The sequence below is a fragment of the Salmo salar genome, chromosome ssa24, assembly GCF_905237065.1.
Source record: "Salmo salar chromosome ssa24, Ssal_v3.1, whole genome shotgun sequence".
NCBI lineage: Eukaryota > Metazoa > Chordata > Actinopteri > Salmoniformes > Salmonidae > Salmo > Salmo salar.
The window spans coordinates 5,651,385-5,671,887 of NC_059465.1; the positions used below are offsets into that span (position 1 = coordinate 5,651,385).

Genomic DNA, 20,503 nt, shown 5'->3' on the forward strand with positions numbered 1-20,503 from the left:
CAACAAAGGAGTGGCTCAAGAAGAAGCACATTAAGGTCCTGGAGTGGCCTAGCCAGTCTCCAGACCTTAATCCCATAGAAAATGTGTGGAGGGAGCTGAAGGTTCGAGTTGCCAAACGTCAGCCTCGAAACCTTAATGACTTGGAGAAGATCTGCAAAGAGTGGGACAAAATCCCTCCTGAGATGTGTGCAAACCTGGTGGCCAACTACAAAAAAACATCTGACCTCTGATTGCCAACAAGGGTTTTGCCACCAAGTACTAAGTCATGTTTTGCAGAGGGGTCAAATACTTATTTCCTTCATTAAAATGCAAATCAATTTATAACATTTTGACATGCGTTTTTCTGGATTTTTTTGTTGTTATTCTGTCTCGCACTGTTCAAATAAACTTACCATTAAAATTATAGACTGATCATTTCTTTGTCAGTGGGCAAATGTACAAATTCAGCAGGGGATCAAATACTTTTTTCCCCTCACTGTATGATCACGATGTGTCTCTCTATTATGTGTGGGAATATTTGGGAACGGATTTCCAAAATGTAAATCTTGTATCTGATCTACTGGTGTTTTTACAGTCTTTTACACCAAACAATGAAAATTTCAAAAACAATGAAATGTTTTCTTGCTCAGAAAACTATGGGGCCAAATAAAAACCACCTGCGGTCCACCAGTTGGGGAAACCTGGTCTAAAATGACTGGTTCTTCAGGTTTCTGTCAAACAGTTTAGGTACAGTATAGAGGGAGGCACATAGAACAAGCAGCAGGAGAAATGTTTTTTCGGTGGATGTCCTCTTCATAGCTTAGCATGGCCAGAATAATTTTATCCAGCTCCTGTGGTATGTCTGGGATGTTCCAAAGTCATCTCTTTATAAACTAACACACTGAAATGGAGTAAACGAAGAGACAAGAATATAACTCTGGCAGCAAGTTCACAACTACTTTTGGATTCAGTCTGTCCCACTGCTTCACATTAAGCCTACACACGTGCAGTTAAGTCGTAGGCCAACATGAATTAAGTATGAAGCATTTCTCTGCTTTCTGAAGACAAACAGACACTTTGTTCCAGTCGGTGCTTCATCCTTAGAGAGTTGGTCCTGCAGTTCACCACACGTCTAGCAGGATTAGTTCATCCTCACTGATAGCTTGGGTTGAAACTAGCCAACCACTCAGCACAGTGGTCAGTCCCTCCCTCCGGTTACTGGTGCAAAACAGCTCCCCTGACCCTAAAAGACCAGACAACACTACATCGATAGAAAATCGAGAGTTTAGGAGTGGGTGAAAACTGTCATTCAAGGTCAGGACCCCTTGTGAAAGGTGCTTTGACCCCAGCTCTGTGTGGAAGTTGTGTAGATTGTAAAACTGACCTCAGATTAGCATCTTGGGGCAACTTTATCCTACACCCCTGGTCCCACACACGGAAGCTTCATTATGAGAAACTCTTGTTTAAAATGTTTGGACCTGACTCTGTTGGAGTTCAGTGATTATAAACATATTCCAAATGGTTTTATAAAACACTGATCATGATCGCAGCAAAGAGGAGAATGCACACATTATCCTGAAGTTGGGTTCTCAACTAGCACTGCATCTGTGGCAACAAACATTTCCTAACAGCAGTAACAAATCAAGGTTGAGATAATTGAAGTGAATGGAAAATCAATTATACTAGTCAGACACAGATGAAAAGTAATTTGGTGCAAGAATATACAGTTGAAGTCGGAAGTTTACATACACTTAGGTTAGAGGCATTAAAACTTGTTTTACAACCACTCCACAATTCTTTTGTTAAACTATAGTTTTGGCAAGTCGGTTAGGACATCTACTTTGTGCATGACACAAGTAATTTTTCCAACAACTGTTTACAGACATCTTATTTCACTTAATCACAATTCCAGTGGGTCAGAAGTTTACAAACATTAAGTTGACTGTGCCTTTAAACAGCTTGGACAATTCCCGAAAATGATGTCATGGCTTTAGAAGTTTCTGATAGGCTAATTGACATAATTTGAGTCAATTGGAGGTGTACCTGTGGATGAATTTTAAGGCTTACCTTCAAACTCAGTGCCTCTTTTCTTGACATCATGGGAAAATCAAAAGAAATCAGCCAAGACCTCAGAAAGAAAAGAAAAGTAGACCTCCACAAGTTTGGTTCATCCTTGGGAGCAATTTCCAAATGCCTGAAGGTACCACATTCATCTGTACAAACAACAGTACACAAGTATAAACACCATGGGACCATGCAGCCGTCATACCGCTTATGAAAGAGACGTGTTCTGTCTCCTAGAGATGAAGATACTTTGGTGCGAAAAGTGCAAATCAATCCCAGACAGCAAAGGACCTTGTGAAGATGCTGGAGGAAACAGGTACAAAAGTATCTATATCCACAGTAAAACGAGTACTATATCGACATAACCTGAAAGGCCGCTCAACAAGGAAGAAGCCACTGCTCCAAAACCGCCATAAAAAAAGCCAGCCTACAGTTTGCAACTGCACATGGGGACAAAGATTGTACTTTTTGGAGAAATGTCCTCTGGTCTTATGAAACAAAAATAGAACTGTTTGGCCATAATGTTCATCGTTAAGTTTGGAGGAAAAAGGGGGACGCTTGCAAGCCGAAGAACACCATCCCAACCATGAAGCATGGGAGTGGCAGCATCATGTTGTGGCGGTGCTTTGCTGCAGGAGGGACTGGTGCACTTCACAAAATAGATGGCATCATTAGGAAGGAAATGCACAAAAAAAAAATGCATGAAATGAAATGTAAGTCGCTCTGGATATGACTAAAATGTAAATGTAAAATTATGTGGATATATTGAAGCAACATCTCAAGACATCAGTCAGGAAGTTAAAGCTTGGTCACAAATGGGTCTTCCAAATGGACAATGACCCCAAGCATACTTCCAAAGTTGTGGCAAACTGGCTTAAGGACAACAAAGTCAAGGTATTGGAGTGGCCATCACAAAGCCCTGATACTCAATCCTATAGAAAGTTTATGGGCAGAACTGAAAAAGTGTGTGTGAACAAGGAGGCCTACAAATCTGACTCAGTTACACCAGCTCTGTCAGGAGGAATGGACCAAAATTCACCCAACTTATTGTGGGAAGCTTGTGGAAGGCTACCTGAAACGTTTGACCCAACAATTTAAAGGCAATGCTACCAAATACTAATTAAGTGTATGTAAAGTTCCCACTGGGAATGTGATGAAAGAAATAAAAGCTGAAATAAATCATTCTCTACTATTATTCTGACATTTCACATTCTTAAAATAAAATGGTGATCCTAACTGACCTAAGACAGGAAAGTTTTACAAGGATTAAATGTCAGGAATTGTTAAAAACTTAGTTTAAATGTATTTGGCTAAGGTGTATGTAAACTTCTGACTTCAACTGTATAAACAATACTGAAATGAGAGGAGAATTTCACCACACTTAAACTAAAATGTAAACAAACAAATTACATGACGTGGAAATCAATCCAGCCATGGCAGAAATGTAAACAACTAATTTATCCTGTCCTCTCTCAACTTGGCCATTCATTATTGAAACAAAGAGAGTGGGATTTGAGTGTGCTGAGGTTGTCGTGACAACTTTCAAAAGCATGGCCACCACCATTGAATGCACCCACAGTTTTGGGTTGCATGCAGGAACCTGCACATGTGTGCAAACACACATGAAGACACCCACCCCCACTGACTCACTTACCCAGCATTGTTGCTGACGGCTGTGAGGCTCTTTACACCAGTCTTTAATAAACTGTTGATAAGGTTCTCTGGGATGCCACACAAACCAAACCCTAGTGAGAGAGAAAGAGAATCAATCAATCGTTTACAGTGATTTCTATTGAAAAGGAGAGCATGGCCCATTACTATGAAGAGGACACAGGGCAATGTGGGAGTGAGAATTTCCCCTGCTGAAAAAGATAAGCAGCATGCCATGAACTGGTTCATATAACAAATTTGCCGATATCCAAGTTGATCTATATCCTACCTGTAAGAGATGGGTATTAACAATATTATAATAGCCCCACCTTGCACTGTGATAGGCTAGGTGGAATGTTTTTTGCTTACACTCCTATCAAATTCTTTCAAATCTATGAAGTGTTAAGGGGTAAACAGTCTACAGTGACAGCTGCATTTGTAATGCATCACAGGAAAAAGCACTTTCAAACCCCACAGTGTAGTCCTGATGGTCTCCTGATATTACCTCCCACTAGGATAGTGGCTCCACTGGGGATGTCCTTAACAGCGTCTGTGGGGTCTGTGTAGAACTGGGAGTTTCTCTGGCTGGAGGTGGTATAGGAGCAGCCACACATCTGGGGAACACAGAGGAACAGTCCAAGTTTATTATAGTAAACAAAAACTCAAATCATAGAAAAAAGATTTAGTAATCTGAAATAAAACAACAAACCTGTTTGAAAAACTAACTATACTGAAACTACTTTAAATCACTCTTAAACTAACAAAAAATAATAATACATAGAGGGCAAAAAACCTAATGAGGTTTTCAAGCTACTGTTTCTGGTGGTCACATTGAGATTGACTTTAAAATTTAAAAAGGTAGACTCAGCGAAATGACGTTGCTATGAGCAGGTATTGGACGCGTTTGAGTGGTAAGGCTAAAGCAACCGACTAAAAAGTCGAGGAGTGAAGACAGGGGAGGTGCATCTGTGACAGCCGGGTCAAAAAAAAAAAGAATGATTGGTTGACAATAGAGCCTCCCACAATGCAGGCGATGGCTCCAGGAGGAAGTCGGTGAAGAGCAACTGCTGAAACTTGCAGCTGACTGCAGTCAAAACTTCATGACCATTGATCACATCAAGTTCATGAAGTTGGCATGTAGGCGCAAGTCCGACCATTTTTATCCGCTGAATGCAACACACTTTGAAAAGGCCAACGATAGTCACCGACTTCACAAAAGTGATCCGCTCTAACGTAGCCATTGAGATGAGCACGATGCAAGACTTTGCTCTCACACAGTCACACAGAGTATCAGCGCATGCTTCACGCTGCTACAATGTGGTAGCTACAAGACCAAAACAGCTGAGAACTTTAGCCTCACAGGGAGGGCACAAACTCAATATACTTTAAAATGACTAAAACCAAATCAACCTGTGTAGTAATAATGGATCTACATTCATATAGTTTCTTGACTGTGTCCAGCTCACTAATAATCACTGAAATGAAAGCTAGAAAGTCAGCGAGCATCAAAAATTCCAAGAACGATGTATTCTTTGGGCAAATTTTCACAGCAAGAAAACCAATTGCACCGGGGGCCGCCTTCGGACCTCCTTGAAGAAGACCGAACGCTGCCCCGGTGCAAAATGAGTTTGACCCCCCTAAACAAGGCAATCAGCCCTATAAAAATCAGCACTTCACATTGACCGCAGTGAGATAAAAACCAAGGCCTATAGTAAAGAATGTATTCAACTACAGCACAGGAAAGATAAACAAGAAAGGCAACACACAACAAACAAAGTGGACATGTGGCAAGGAAACCGACAGGCTTGAACTGGTGGGATCTTGGGAACTCTGCAATGAAGCAAATTTCTCCAGCTGAGACGTGGAAAGCAGACGGAAGCCGTTTAACCTCATCAAGCTTTTTATTTTCAGCCATTATCCCACCACTGGCTCATCCATTAACTCCTCTGCTGTAACTAATTATATCCACCGTACCGTACTACTGTAGATGGAAGGCTCACTGGAGGAAATCGGAAGCCTGGTGGATCTGAGACGGTCTCTGACAATACAGAAGTTATTTTTCTTAGCTCTGACATTAGCCTCAAGTCCCTGAAGTACAAAATAAAATATTATTCAAATGTCTGCAACCACCCCCTGAATCACATTATGGTACTTGAATCTTACCGAGAAAATATTTGTTATCGTGATAAAAATAAAAAAATGTGGCATTGGGCCTTTAAGGGTATATACCCAGGCTGACCTAGATGGAACCTTTCAGGAAAATAAACGACCATTAGCTTTATTTACTGTTATAACCTACAACACCTTATCTTAGGGTCAGTCTACACACACTGTACTGTGGCACTAAATAACACACAGCAACAACTGCATTACATGTGACTAAAGGAGGTCAAAACACAAACAATACAACATGTTATAGGATTACTGAGAGGCTAACTTCTATTGGTAATGGAATGCACAATAAAATGCATAGAACATTAATGGCATTGTGTCAATGACTGTAATTCCCTAATCATTGTAGTGTGTAGCAAAGTACCTCAACTCCTCCACAGAGTTGAGAGCAGACTAGAGTTTTTGAAATGAACCTCCCGACTCCTTCGAGTGGCTATGCAGTCGATGCTTCAGAAAGATACATTCTTAAACCCTTACCGTGTTCTTATGTTTGTCCTCGGTTGTTGTGTGCCTTTCTTTGTTTGCTGAAATCCATACTTTTTAATAAAACTTTAATCAAATACAACCACCGACTGTTTCCTCGTATCGCCTGACAGCGACTCGATGTAGTCGGAGGTACACTCCGCCCACTCATGTCTCCACACAACTCCGTTGATGTGAAGTGCATCGTTGAGTTTTACTTGGCTATGTAATGTGCTGTACACACTCAAATGCACTTATTCTAGAACAGAACTGCAAACATAGACAAGATTAACAATACCCTTATTGGAGAACTGTAGGCATGGCTTTATTTTCTATTCTACTACCGGTAGACCACACCTCAGGTTACAGAGACTGTTCTGCACTACAGTTGTACGTGGCTCTAATTTTGGCTGTCCTTTTAGTGCACACGGCTTGCAAAGGGTCCGGGGGCACTGGGTTGCAACGCAATGGAAACATTCTTGGGCTTCTGAGCTATACTACATTGGTAGAGGTGAATTTTTTATACAGTCTAGCTGGGGGAGTGTCTTCAATGGGAACTAGCTACTGTACACAATGAACACAGTGGCACTGGCAAAACAAACAATTGGTCACATTAAATTGGAATCCTAAGTGCTTTCTCAACCAAGGTCATGTGAGTGTGTACGGGTGACAGACTCGTTATAGTAGCTACAACAGTAGCCAGCCAACATAGGCTAAATAGCTATCATGCTGGGAAACATGTATGTGTCCAGCTGCAGGTGGTGTGTTTGAATTTAGAAAATGCTATGTTATATAAAAAAAATAAACAAAAATACAGTACCATTCAAGGGTTTTTCTTTATTTATACTATTTTCTACATTGTAGAATAATAGTGAAGACATCAAAACTATGACATAACATATGGATCATGTAGTAACCCAAAAAGTGTTAAACAAAACAAAATATATTTTATATTTGAGATTCTTCAAAGAATCTCAGCTGAAACCAGGATTCATCCGTGAAGAGCACACTTCTTTAGCATGCCAGTGGCAATCAAAGTTGAGCATTTTCCCACTGAAGTCGGTTACGACGCCAAACTGCAGTCAGGTCAAGACCCTGGTGAGGACGATGAGCACGCAGATGAGCTTCCCTGAGATGGTTTCTGACGGTTGATGCAGAAATTCTTTGGTTGTGCAAACCCAGTTTCATCAGCTGTGGGTGGCTGGTCTCAAACGATCCCGCAGGTGAAGAAGCTGGATGTAGAGGTCCTGGGCTGGGGTGGTTACACATGGTCTTTGGTTGTGAGGCCGGTTGCATGTATTGCCAAATTCTCCAAAAACGATGTTGGTAGAGAAATTAGCATGGAGTGCTGCATCAGATGACCTGGCCTCCACAATCACCCGACCTCAACCCAATTGAGATGGTTTGGACCGCAGTGACGGAAAAGCAGCCAACAACGCTCAGCATATGTGGGAACTCCTTCAAGAATGTTGGAAAAGCATTCCAGGTGAAGCTGGTTGAGAGAATGCCAAGAGTGTGCAAAGCTGTCGTCAAGGCAAAGGGTGGCTACTTTGAAGAGTCTAAAATACTACATGATTCCATATGTGTTATTTTATAGTTTTGAATGTCTCGTCTTTGGTCACATTCACGTGTGAAACAAAAACACCCTAAGGATTAGTTGACAATAGATCCTCCCATAATGCAGGCGATAGCTGCTGGATGAAGTAGGTGAAGAGCAACTACAGAAACCTGTAGTCAACTGCAGTCAAAACTTTGACCTTTGATCACATGATTTTTGTCAAGTTCATGAAGTCAACATGTAGGGGCAAGTCTGACCATTTTTATCCCCATAATGCAACACACTTTGAAAGGCAGTGAATAACGATGGCCACCGACTTAACAAAAGTGATCCGCTCGAAAGCGCACAGTCTTCAAAAATAGAAGGCAATCGGAAGGAGGCAAGATCAAGTGGGACACGTGTGAACAACAAGCACGACGATTTCCACTAGTTACCACAATCAGAGTAAAAATTGTCTATATCGTAAAAATGTTGCTTTTATGGTTAGGTTAGGCATAAGGTTAGCAGTGTGGTCAAGGTTAGGTTCAAAATCACATTTTAACATAAGCAACTGTAGAAATAAACAGGGTTTATGACTTTGTGCCTGTGGTAACTAGTGACGACCAGGCACAACTCCGATATAAAGTGTTTTTCCTCAAAGTTGCCGGGATGTCACGTGTCCTAGTTATATCAGTACACTTGTAACAACCTAATCATTACGAAACTTCTATTCAATCAAATAAGCCACATTAGACAAATAAGCCATTACATTTTTTGTTAACCAAATTCGACACTCATTGACCATACAAAAACTCCTCGCTTGGTGAGGGAAAAAAAGAAAGAAAAGAAATACGACAGATTTTTGGGCCAATTGTCCCTATTTCGCTTCGCCTCTTCCTTTCGGGAGAAGATTTGAAATAGACAAGATGGTGGCGTACACATTATTGGATTACTTCATGGAGCAAATAATGGATTTATTTTTATAACAGAGCATTTTCTAAATTCAAACGTACCACCTGCAACTGGACACGGAAACGCGTTCTCTGGAGTGATAATCACGCTTCACCATCTGGCAGTCCGACAGACAAAGCTGGGTTTGGCGAATTCCAGGAGAACACTACCTTCCCCAATGCATAGTGCCAACTGTAAAGTTTGGTGGATGGGGAATAACGGTCTGGGGCTGTTTTTCATGGTTTGGGCTAGTCCCCTTAGTTCCAGGGAAATCTTAATGCTTCAACATACAATGTCATTCTAGACGATTCTGTGCTTCCAACTTTGTGGCAACAGTTTGGGGAAGGCCCTTTCCTGTTTCAGCATAACAATACCCCTGTGCACAAAGCGAGGTCAATACAGAAACGGTTTGTCAAGATCGGCGCGCAAGAACTTGACTCGCCTGCACATGGGCCCTGGCCTCAGCCTAATTGAACACCTTTGGGATGAATTGGAACGCCACTACAAGCCAGGCCTGATCTTCCAACATCAGTGCACGACCTCACTAATGCTCTTGTGGCTGAATCGATACAAGTCCTCGCAGCAATGTTTCAACATCTAGTGGAAAGCCTTCCCAGAAGAGTGGAGGCTGTTATAGCAGCAAAGGGGTGACCAACTCCATATGAATGCCCATGATTTTGGTGTTATTTCGGGGGGGTTCGCACACCAAGCAAGGAGTTTTTGTATGGAGGTCAATGAGTGTCGAATTTGGTTAACAAAAATGAGGTTGTTACAAGTGCACTGATATAACTAGGACACGTGACATCCCGGCAACTTTGAGGAAAAACACTTTATATCGGAGTTGTACCTGGTCGTCACTAGTTACCACAGGCACAAAGTCATAAACCCTGTTTATTTCTACAGTTGCTCTTCTTAAAATGGAATTAATGTTCTACGAACATGTGTCCACATACTTTTGGTCATGTTTGGCCGAATTGAGAACAAAGAAAGTATTGCCAATACCAGCTTTGAAGAAAAATAAGGAGACGTTTTGCATAGGCAAACCTGTAACATCCAGTTATGGATAAAAAAAGATTTGGTTACATCACATTGTCTGGTGTACAATCTGTAGCTAGGAAATACCTATGATGAATAGCATGGAATGGAAGCATCAAACGTCACGCGCATTTATAAAAAGGTATCATCATTACTGGTAGCTTAACATTAGCTACTTCATCCAATATTTTATGGGGCAAGCCTATACTGTAAATTAAAATAATTAATTTGGATTTCAATTTAGGGGTTAAAATTGAAGGTGCCCTATGTGTCCCAAGCACTAAAGGCAAAGTCTCCCAATCGCTGTAGCTAGTTAGCTAGCTATATAGCGGTCTATTCGTATTTAGTCTAACGTTATTTCATTGACGCATTTTGATACTGACCTTGAACATGGAATGGGTGATGGAGTTCAAATTGGGTCTGCAGGTGGCAGATAGATTTTTCAATAATAAATTCTCCGCTCTTGACAATACTTTGAGGGCCGCCATGTTTTTGGAGCTAACCACCAGTCTTCAAAATGATGAGCAACGTGGGCTACCGGGCGTTTGTGTTGTGTGTGTGTGTGATCCCAGCTGGTTAAATGACACTGAAACTAGAAGGGTGTACGGGGCGGGGCTAGCGGAGGAGAGACAGAGGCTCGGCGAAGCTCATTATAATTTAACCGTTTCGCTGCTAGCCACTCATGGCTCCGAGTGCGCGGGCTTTTGTTCTAACCTAGCCCATATGCTATCAACCGATTTAAAAATAACTATTCATTTTGTTATACATGTTCTTGGCTGGACCAAGCCTCCTTCACTGTGGGTTCCCCAAACCAGCATTGACTGCACTATATAAATGTAATCACCAATAACATAATTATATGCAATTGACAGAGTGGACAAATCCATGGATATTTGGAGCAAACATGTCGTGGATCAAAGTGCCGCAGAAATCAAATAAAGACCTTTCATCACGTGAATAATCATAGCGTCACGTGACAATGTGTTTAGTCATGGCGGACGACTGCAGACGACAGGGGTTTGAGCTGGAGAGAAGGATTTTTGAGTTGGACAATAAGTGCGCCAGTCTCAGAACTGAGAAACAAGGTATGTGTACGCAAAGTTACAGTGATAATTTGTCAAGAAAGGTAATGTCGCGTTGATGCACTTCGTGTCCAGTTGAAAGTTATTTTCCGCTAGCTAGCTAAGCTATATTAGCTAGTGCTACCTAATTAATACCATATACACTTGACCAATGTCGTAGCTAGCTACTATACTAATCGAACGTAGCAGGCGTAAAAAGACTGCGTTACTTCCTTGGTCACCTTGGTATTGCAACAACCCTAAACCGTAGTTATGACACAAAGCATACGTTTGCTAGATAACTAACTAGCTAGCTAGCTAGGTGTGTTTGCTGGGCTTCGTAGCTTCGTAGCTAACGTGATTTAACTAGTTAAGTTAGCTTTAGCGAGCAAGCTTGGTAGGTAATGCTGTGCTAGGTAACGTTAGTTAGGTAGCGTATAGCCAGCTAACAGCGTTAACTTAATGTGTCGACAAAGATACTGTCGAGCTATGGTCCATTTATAATTTACTTTTCGACACATTCAATGCCTATACTAGTATTGTAGGTAGATTGCACAATGCCCTTTATAACGTTAGTTTAACTAAAAACATCAACACAACCCATCGACTTGCCACAACCAAGCAGCGATGCTCTTCTGTCCAGATCCGCTGAATCAGGAGAGAAACCGTTAACTAGTTGGCCGCAGAAACCGTGCACACCAACCCGGGCCTTACCCAACGTTAGTGGTTCAAGCTGTGTTCTAACTAGTCTATTCTTAAATACTGCTATGTTGCATGGATTAGCTAGCCTAACAAGGTTCATGTATTCCACGTTGTGTAGCTTGGGTTCACGGCCAATTATCCAATTTAATTTACTACCATCTCTCTGACTGCGTGTTATAAGTGATTTCGACATTACGTACTGCACACACTACTGATTCTGGTGAAATAAAATGGGTGTCGCTAAACAAATGTTTAATATGTGATTGATGCAAGTAATACTTAGTCTCTAGTCTACACTGTCATAGCCTATGTCCACCATTGTACACACTGTTTTTTACAGACTAACTCAAGGGGGCAGTTCCTTACATTATATGCCATCATGCCACTCTCTGTGAAACGACTTTGTAAAGTCATAGATATGATCAGTGTTTATGATGACTAACACTTTAATTGATACATTGAACTCTGTAAACATGAGATGCACTGTTTACATATAGGCCTGTAATATGTCCTTAACATACTTTATTTTCTCCTAGATGATGACTATTTACAGAATGCTTCTGCGATACTAGACAAGTTGAAAAGCTTTTTTACAGACAAGGGGGAGAGAGTAGCAGTCTCCCTAAACTGCTTCAGGATTACACTCAGGTATTGCAGGTCATTAAATATAACTGTTCTAGATAGATTCTGGACAAAATGTTTTAGGCTAGGTGTCGATTCAAATGTTATCATTCAATTCCCTACATATCTGATAAAGGAAATTGATACCATTCTGTTTTGGTGAGATATATGGCACGCTCAGGCTGGATCACGAGACTAGCAAATTCCCCCAAATGTCTCTGTCTGCACAGAATGTTCCACCTGCTGTTTGAAATGGGATGATAGTACTCAATTGTATTAAGTTGTTGTCATCCAATGACATGAGCTTAAATTAGCCTGAAGGTGTGAGAGCGCATACACACTTCTTTGTCCTTGATGCTGGAAGTTAACTGACCAGTGTCCTCTGACTATGTTCACACATTTTTTTAAATGTATCCTTCCTCACTTCCTAGAAGCAACTCAATCACTGATCTGTTAGTGAATGCAATGTTTTCATCCTTTCACTTGTCAGACCATACAAGATCAGTGACTACTTTCAAAGATGAAAGGACATAATGATGGACTTCAAAAAAGTAGTGGAGCTAGGCCACAAATATGGAAATCAGAAGAGTTCAAAAGATTTGAATGTTAATTTCAAAGTGCAGTGATAAACCGTGACTTGACACATTTGCTACTGACAACATTGACATAACTTCCACATCATCCCCACATCCATATCCACATCATCCCCACCCACCATAGCAGAGTTGTAGACATAGGTTGGTGACAAGAGCCAGGTGGAGAGACAGAGATTTTCTTGCATCCTTTGCATTAATGATGGAAGAATTGGCCAACAACTTGTGGACAAATCAAGGCTCTACAAAAAGTCTGCAATTCACCTGCATTAGAGTTGAAAGTGGCATGTGATGCCTGTCAAATGTTAACCAAAAATCAATAAATTAATACGGTGAATAAGCACAGCAGACCTCAATGGATAAATTGCACAGTTATAATTGTCAAATGATGTGTTAAAGTGAAGAATAAGACTAGTGTGTATTTTGTGTGTGTGTGTAGGTGATCCTGGACATCACGTTCTATGAAGAGAACAAGCTGGTGGACCAGGAGTTCCCAGAGGACTGCTCGCCCTTTAAGATCCAACAGCTGCTGCAGGACCTCACAGAGCCAGAGGTGTTGGCAGGGAGGCTGGCACCGGCCCAAGAGGTGTGTGTGTGCAAGAGACTCAGCCCATCATGAAGGGCAATGCAAGTGCCAAGGTCCTCATATGCACCGAGTATTTTGTTCACTACATGAAAATAGTAACTTTACACTTGTTAGAAATGTGTTATTCTTCAATAACACAAACTCCAAAGCAAATCAGGGGGAGGAAAATAGGTTTATTCAAAGAGGACAAATCATACAGGGCAGTAGATGGTCATTCTCCCCTGTCCTCAGTGATGCTCTGTCAGTGATTCTCTCGCCACAGAACAAAGTAACAGCATGTAGTTAAGACCCAGCCCTAGCCTGTGGTTGACCAATTAGAATTCCTTGCGATAAAACTAGCCAATGGCCAAATAACAAGTATCCTATTTCAGAAGACATACTCCTCCCATGTCTCTGAACCATTGATCAATAATTCCCTATTACAGAAAAAAACACTTTACATTGATCATTAGTACTATTCTTGTACTCTCTCTGCATTGTGTATTTATCTTCCAAATATTATTACATACACACTATTGCTAACTGACAGCTCTCCCTGTTCCAGGTGCAGTCAGTCTTGGGGCTAGAGGTGTTGGAGTGCCTCTACTGGAGACGTGGAGCACTGCTCTACATGTACTGCCACACCCTCCACCAACGCAAGCAGTGGATCAAGAAGAACAAGGCCACTTTCCTCAAGGTAGGGGCACCTCCACTCATTTGGCAAACTTCTAACTTGATATAGCAAGCATGGCTTGAATTTCAGTGCTCCTACCACTAGCAGAGTGCCGGTTGTTCATTCTCAGTTTGTCTTTTTTCAGTGTCTTCAGGAGGGTGTACGCTACCTGATGAGGATGCTGCAGGTGAGGAACTCTGTCAAGCTCAATGACGGGGTGGTGTTTCATGACTCTGCTACTGCCAACTTCCTGGCTGATGGTAAGCATCATTGGATTGTTATGGCTTGTTTTTAATATTGTGCCAATGTTACACATTTGTTCAGTTGACATTATCAAGACAACCTTTTTCTTCACTTAATTTATATTACATGCTTGTTTTGTTGACTATTCTTTTGTCAAGGATGAGAACACGTCTGATTTATTTTGTTTTTCCAACAGGCATCTTTTCAGACACCCACCTGTTGACAATGATGTACATCGGGGAGATGTGTTTCTGGGCAGTGAAGTACGAGGACTGCAGCGTTGATTCTACAGAACGCAAAGAGGACCGGCTCCACTTCCGGGACATTGGGACACAGATCCTGCACAAATACGTGCTGGCCTGTGAGGGCCCTCTTCAGGGCCAGGGCTGGAACACTGAGAATGCCAAGGAGATCCTTAGTATCTTACAGTGAACTGGGGAGGGCTCTGTGTACAAGTTGCCCATAGGGACTGATATTGGATCAGATGATCAAATTGTAATGCTAAGCATTAAGAGAGGGGGATGGGGAATCTGACCTTAGATCAGTTTCTAGGAGCAACTTTTTCCCGTTCTGAAAGGCTCTGGCTGACATAGGTGGGGAAGGTTGGGGCAAAGGGAGGGGAAGAATGAAGGGGCAAAGGTATGGAGGGATGTTAATGAAATGTTATTCTCCCTATCTCCTGAAAGAAGCACTTATCTTCCAGATTCTGGACTGTTGGACGGGCATGTGTTATGCTCTGAGAATGTGGTAGAATAATAATATTAAAAGATTAAGAAAATAACACATTGTTACAAAAAATAAAACGATTGTTTGAAGATTAATGATAATCCACCTGGTAATGAGACATCGCACAGCAACTGTTTTTATTTATTTGTTTTGAATTTTTTTTTAAATTAATTGCATTTATATAAATATATATTACAAAAAAAGTTAAGGTGGGGAATACACAGAGTTGGATACTGATGGATTCATGAACATTTTCCAGTATGTACAGTTTTCTTTAAGATATCAGCTTTGTAATATGCGACTTCTTTTTCTCACTTATAAAACATAATTTTTTTGCCCACACTTTGACAAGGAGTAATGTCCCAGTGATGGAAACTTTGATATTTTGATAGTATGCATTTAAATGGAGAATCTCTGGTGTTCGTTTTGAAGGAAAATGTTTTTCATTTAATTTTATGTCGTCATTGAAAATAAATACTGTATGTTGGTTTCAAAATGAGTTGTAAAACGTATTGCACCGTAATATAACCACAATGCACCTCTTTCACGCCAACAACAAGGAAGTGGGTGAACAGCTAACTACAAGAAACGTCGCCTTCGTTGTCAACTTCACTTTTCACAGTAGCTAGCACCCTATTTGAGCTTTGATAAATGTTTAGCACATAAAGGACAGCGCAGACGCATTATCATTATTGCCAAAGCAAGATGTCAGGGAAAAGTCACAGCGACGAATCTGGAGTTATACGAAGTCTCATACAGTTCCGAGAGAAGTACTTCAATGCAAGGAAAAACGTCAATGATCAGGCGCATGCAGCAGAAGTCATCAGTGAAGATGCACCGCCGGGCTTTTTGGACTGTTTACCCGTAAGATACAGGCCTTATGAAAGCTAGTTGGCTACTTCACAAGATTAGATTTTTTGTTGTAGGGATCAAATGAGAAATGCCATAACATACTGTGATTATAGGGCAAGTAACGTGGAAATTTTAATTTACGGGACATTTGAGAAATGTACTGGTCATCCTTATGCATTGGGTGGGTAACCTATTAATCAAATGTATTTATATAGCCCTTCTAACATCAGCTGATATATCAAAGTGCTGTACAGAAACCCAGCCTAAAACCCCAAACAGCAAGCAATGCAGGTGTAGAAGCACGGTGGCTAGGAAAAACTCCCTAGAAAGGCCAAAACCTAGGAATAAACATTTACATCATTTAGCAAACACTCTTACCCAGAGCGACTTACAGTAGCGAGTGCATACATTTCATACATTTATTTTTGACCGTACTGGTCCCCCATGGGAATCGAACACACAACCTCGCATTGCAAACATCATGCTCTACCAACTGAGCCACACGGAACCTAGAAACCTAGAGAGGAACCAGGCTATGAGGGGTGGCCAGTCCTCTTCTGGCTGTGCTGGGTGGAGATTATAACAGAACATGGCCAGGATGTTCAAATGTTCATAAATGACCAGCATGGTCAAATAATAGTAGTGAACAGGTCAGGGATCCATTGCCGCAGGCAGAACAGTTGAAACTGGAGCAGCAGCACGGCCAGGTGGACTGGGGACAACAAGGAGTCATCATGCCAGGTAGTCCTGAGGCATGGTCCTAGGGCTCAGGTCCTCCAAGAGAGAGAAAGAAAGAAAGAATTAGAGAGAGCATACTTAAATTCACACAGGACACCGGATGAGACAGGAGAAATACTCCAGATATAACAGACTGACCCTAGCCCCCCGACACATAAACTACTGCAGCATAAATACTATTAGGCCAGAGCCTTTCTTATTGGACCAGTTCAGGTAGTCCAAGTCCATTTTCTTTCGTTTGGTGGTGCCTATGAATGTTTGGTGAATATGACCCTGATGTGTAGACTCATCAAAACAGTCGTATGCACCATCATCAACCAGCAGATTCAATACTTCACTCTCTCCTCCTTCTCTCCCCGTCTTTCTCACTACAGGTGGACCTACAGTTCCTGATCATGACCCTGCTGTCTCCTGTGGACCTCTGTCGTCTGGGGGCCACTAGTAGCTACTGGAGGGCTATGGTCAGAGACCCCTTACTATGGAGATACTTTCTGGTCAGGGACATGCCTAAATGGCCCTCCATCAACCATGTGACCATGCCCCGGTTAGAGGCCTTACATACCCCTCTGTGTGTGGGGGAGAAGGAGATGGAGGAGCCAGGTCATGACTTCATGACAGAGTAGGTACTGGTCTGAAACTCTGGTATTGGAATGCATGAGGAAGACAAGGATTTACTGTGATATTTGGTCATCTTGATTTGATTTTGATTTGATTTGGATCTCTTTTAGTCCCCATTTGGACTAATCTTCCAAGAGTCCTTAAACATTAAAATACAGTTTATATACGAACACATCTTACCTAAGTTGAATGCACTGACTGATGCTCTGGATACGAGTGTCTGCTAAATGACAAAAATGTAAGTAATGAAGCCTTGTCGAATGCATATATAGTCTAGTACCCAGGCTATGGAAAGATTGTGAATGCATTTGGTTGGTAGATTGATTTTCCAGGAGGCCATACAAGTCAGACTTGTCAAGACATTTTGCTTGAGTAATTGGTCGTCCAAATGTATTAGTCACTAACTTCAGCAATGGAACTGTCCCTCCCTGCCTACCTAAGTAATAATTGCCTGTCCCTTCTTAGTTATCTAAAGGGCTACCCAGCCTGCAGACAGCAATGGTTTCCCCAGAGGCCGCCATACAGCATTGTGACCTCCTTCCTCCAGTCGCTAGTGGCCACCACCACTGAGCCGCGCTACGCCATGTTTGGCCCCGGCATGGAACAGCTGGATGTCTCCATGGTGACCAGGCTCATGCACACCCCAGATGTGCTCCCTGTAGCAGGGATACCCCAGAGACAGATCAACGGTGGGTTACCCACTGTCCTCTCTGATCCATCCTTTTACAGGGTGAACCTCCTCGAGACTTTCTGTTGCAGGCGAAAGCAAAATAGACACAGTTACAATAAACATCCACCATATTGGTCTTACCTGAATTGTATTTGCTTACAATAATCTCAACAGCTGAATGCTGAATAGGTAAGTTAGGTACAGTACATGGCGAACCGTAGTAAAACCATCCTGCACTAGTACTGACCAACCAGAAGCAGTTGCCAAGTTCTGTGCTGTGGTGGGCGGCCCACCTAAAGCCTTTGTTTTTTTTGGGGGGGGGGCTCACCAACTAAACAAAACCAATGTTGTTTTTTCCAGGTATTGGATCTGGGATTAGTTACATGTACAAAAACCAGCACAAATTCAACATTCTGACTCTCTACTCAACCAACAGGTTAGTGTTATCAGTATTGTCCTCCTATGACTGATTTGGGATGTAGTGTTACCATTCAAGGTATTGCAATGGCGCTCATGTGCATGCGTGTGTGTATATGTCTACCATTACCCGTTGTGGTTGTGTGTACAGGGCAGAGAGGGAGAGAGCCCGCATGGAGCAGCAGAGTGTCAGCAACAAACTCTTCATCCAGGAGGGAACGGACCAATCAGGACACCCACATTTTAGCCCCACCCCTCAGGTCCAGGCAGTGTGTCAGGCGGTGGATGGGTTCATCTATGTGGCCAACGCAGAGCCAGGAAGAGGTAATAGCAAGATTCCATTACATTCCTCATACTTGCTCCTATTCCTGGGGCCTTGTTGCCGAGCCAGAGAAAGGTGAGCCCAAAGCCCCATTCCATTACTATCGCCTGCATCTGCAACCCTAGGGCCTTGTTGTCTCCTTGCAGGCTTTTGGTCATTTAGTAGATGCTTACTCTTTATTTGTGACACAATGTAATCGCGATTTTCTGTATTCCAATCTCATTTTGTATGACTGTATGTGTCATGCCGTGCATTAGAAATGATGCAGCTGTTTATGGCAACATCTCTACAACTGCCCTGTCAAAATGTCACCATATGATGTGTCTGTCTCCTATTAGGTGATGAGGTGGAGTGGGCTCAGATCCAGGCGTTGGTGGACCCTGCCTTAGGCTCATCCTCCAGACCCCTCCTGGTCCTGTCCTGTGTGTCCAGAGAGGAACCAGACCAGATCAGAACCACCAGCTCCAGTAGTACCAGAACCCCCTGTGTGGATATGGCTCAGAGACTCTGCCTGCCCATGCTGCCCAACCCCTGGATGGTGAGTCAGTCTGTCTTGTCTTGTCTGTGTGAAATACCCTTTATATTTGGCCATGTCTCTTTCCAGGTTCAGGACACAGTAGCAGAGTCTCTGTCTGGTGTCTTAGATGGGATATCCTGGCTGCTGGGGTGTTCTGGTCTCAGGCTGTAACTATCTGTCCAAGGAAAAACCTTCAGGACCGAAACAACACACTAAAGAACCGACACAAATGCTTCTGAAGGAATGTTTTCCCTCTGATGTGCCTTGTTTCAATGAATTACATTAAAAAAAGTTATTATTGGGTAAATAGTGTATTTTTTTGTTGTTGCCAATAGTGGGTTGTACACAAATAAAACACAAGTTTTAACTGTAGCTATGGTACTGTAATTAATATTACGAAGGTGAATGAATGGTTTTGATATTACTACTACTGTGTACTTTAGAATCATATTGATATGGCAATTATATTTTTTTGATACTTTTTATTTAGGGAAATCATGCAATTATTCATCTATTTCTTTCATATAATTTATGCAATTTTATACAATGAAATGTGCATTTTTATTTTCTTTAATTGTTCATATTGTTATTTACCCCTCTATAAGTTGTTATAAAGGAACTGAAAATACATACATGTGTATGTACCTCAGTGAAGTGTTGTTTCTTTCAGGACTGTGAGTTTGGAGTACATGTGGAATAGTCCACTGTTTACCAAATGATGGGCTGTGGCTGATTTTGTTTTCGGTTGTGGTTAAAGACCAAGTTTTGTTTATTCATTGTGTCAAAGTAGAATTCCAAAAGCTTTTGGTGGGTCACAGCACAGAAACATCGGTGAGCTGAGTATGTGGAACAGACAGGCATTTGCTCTGTAGTTCATCTTATTTGTCGAAAGTGGCTTCCAACCCTTTTAATTTCTTCCTTTATCTGCACCAATGTAAAAAAAATATAATATATATATATATATATATATATATATATACTACCATTCAAAAGTTTGGGGTCACTTAGAAATGTCCTTGTTTTTGAAAGAAAAGCGATTTTTTTTTTGTCTATTAAAATAACATCAAATTGATCAGAAATACAGTGTTGACATTTTTAATGTTGTAAATTAGTATTGTAGCTGGAAACGGCAGATTTTTTTAATGGAATATCTACATAGGCGTACAGAGGCCCAACATTACATTTACGTCATTTAGCAGACGCTCTTATCCAGAGCGACTTACAAATTGGTGCATTCACCTTATGATATCCAGTGGAACAACCACTTTACAATAGTACATCTATATATATTTTGGGGGGGTGTTAGAAGGATTACTTTATCCTATCCCAGGTATT

The 20,503-nt window shown here is 41.6% G+C and overlaps 3 protein-coding genes across 4 annotated transcripts in view; 2 read left to right on the forward strand and 1 right to left on the reverse strand.

Moving 5' to 3' along the window:
- oxct1a (3-oxoacid CoA transferase 1a) overlaps positions 1-10,509 on the reverse strand; it is a 119,843-nt gene extending 109,334 nt beyond the window's left edge. Inside the window, exons 1-3 of one of the 2 annotated variants that reach the window (XM_014171139.2) lie at positions 10,234-10,509; positions 4,199-4,307; positions 3,698-3,788 (exon numbers count right to left, since the gene is read on the reverse strand). In XM_014171139.2, the coding sequence (XP_014026614.2) occupies positions 3,698-3,788; positions 4,199-4,307; positions 10,234-10,338 (305 nt within the window). In that variant the 5' untranslated portion in view covers positions 10,339-10,509. Of the gene's footprint in view, positions 1-3,697; positions 3,789-4,198; positions 4,308-6,342; positions 6,498-10,233 lie in introns of those variants that run through there. The other variant, XM_014171140.2, reaches the window with a different exon arrangement.
- A 297-nt stretch (positions 10,510-10,806) lies between these two features.
- rimoc1 (rab7a interacting mon1-ccz1 complex subunit 1) lies at positions 10,807-15,530 on the forward strand. Its single transcript, XM_014171141.2, is given in 7 exon segments — positions 10,807-10,935; positions 12,150-12,199; positions 12,202-12,261; positions 13,267-13,413; positions 13,958-14,089; positions 14,211-14,325; positions 14,505-15,530. Coding segments are annotated over 7 exon segments (846 nt in total). The 5' UTR covers positions 10,807-10,829; the 3' UTR covers positions 14,741-15,530.
- A 72-nt stretch (positions 15,531-15,602) lies between these two features.
- On the forward strand, positions 15,603-19,817 carry fbxo4 (F-box protein 4). Its single transcript, NM_001139841.1, has 5 exons — positions 15,603-15,898; positions 16,999-17,243; positions 17,708-18,348; positions 18,481-18,653; positions 18,990-19,817. Exons 1-3 carry the CDS (start codon positions 15,740-15,742, stop codon positions 18,075-18,077), a joined length of 774 nt encoding a protein of 257 aa, NP_001133313.1. The 5' UTR covers positions 15,603-15,739; the 3' UTR covers positions 18,078-18,348; positions 18,481-18,653; positions 18,990-19,817.
- The last annotated feature ends 686 nt before the right edge of the window (positions 19,818-20,503 follow it).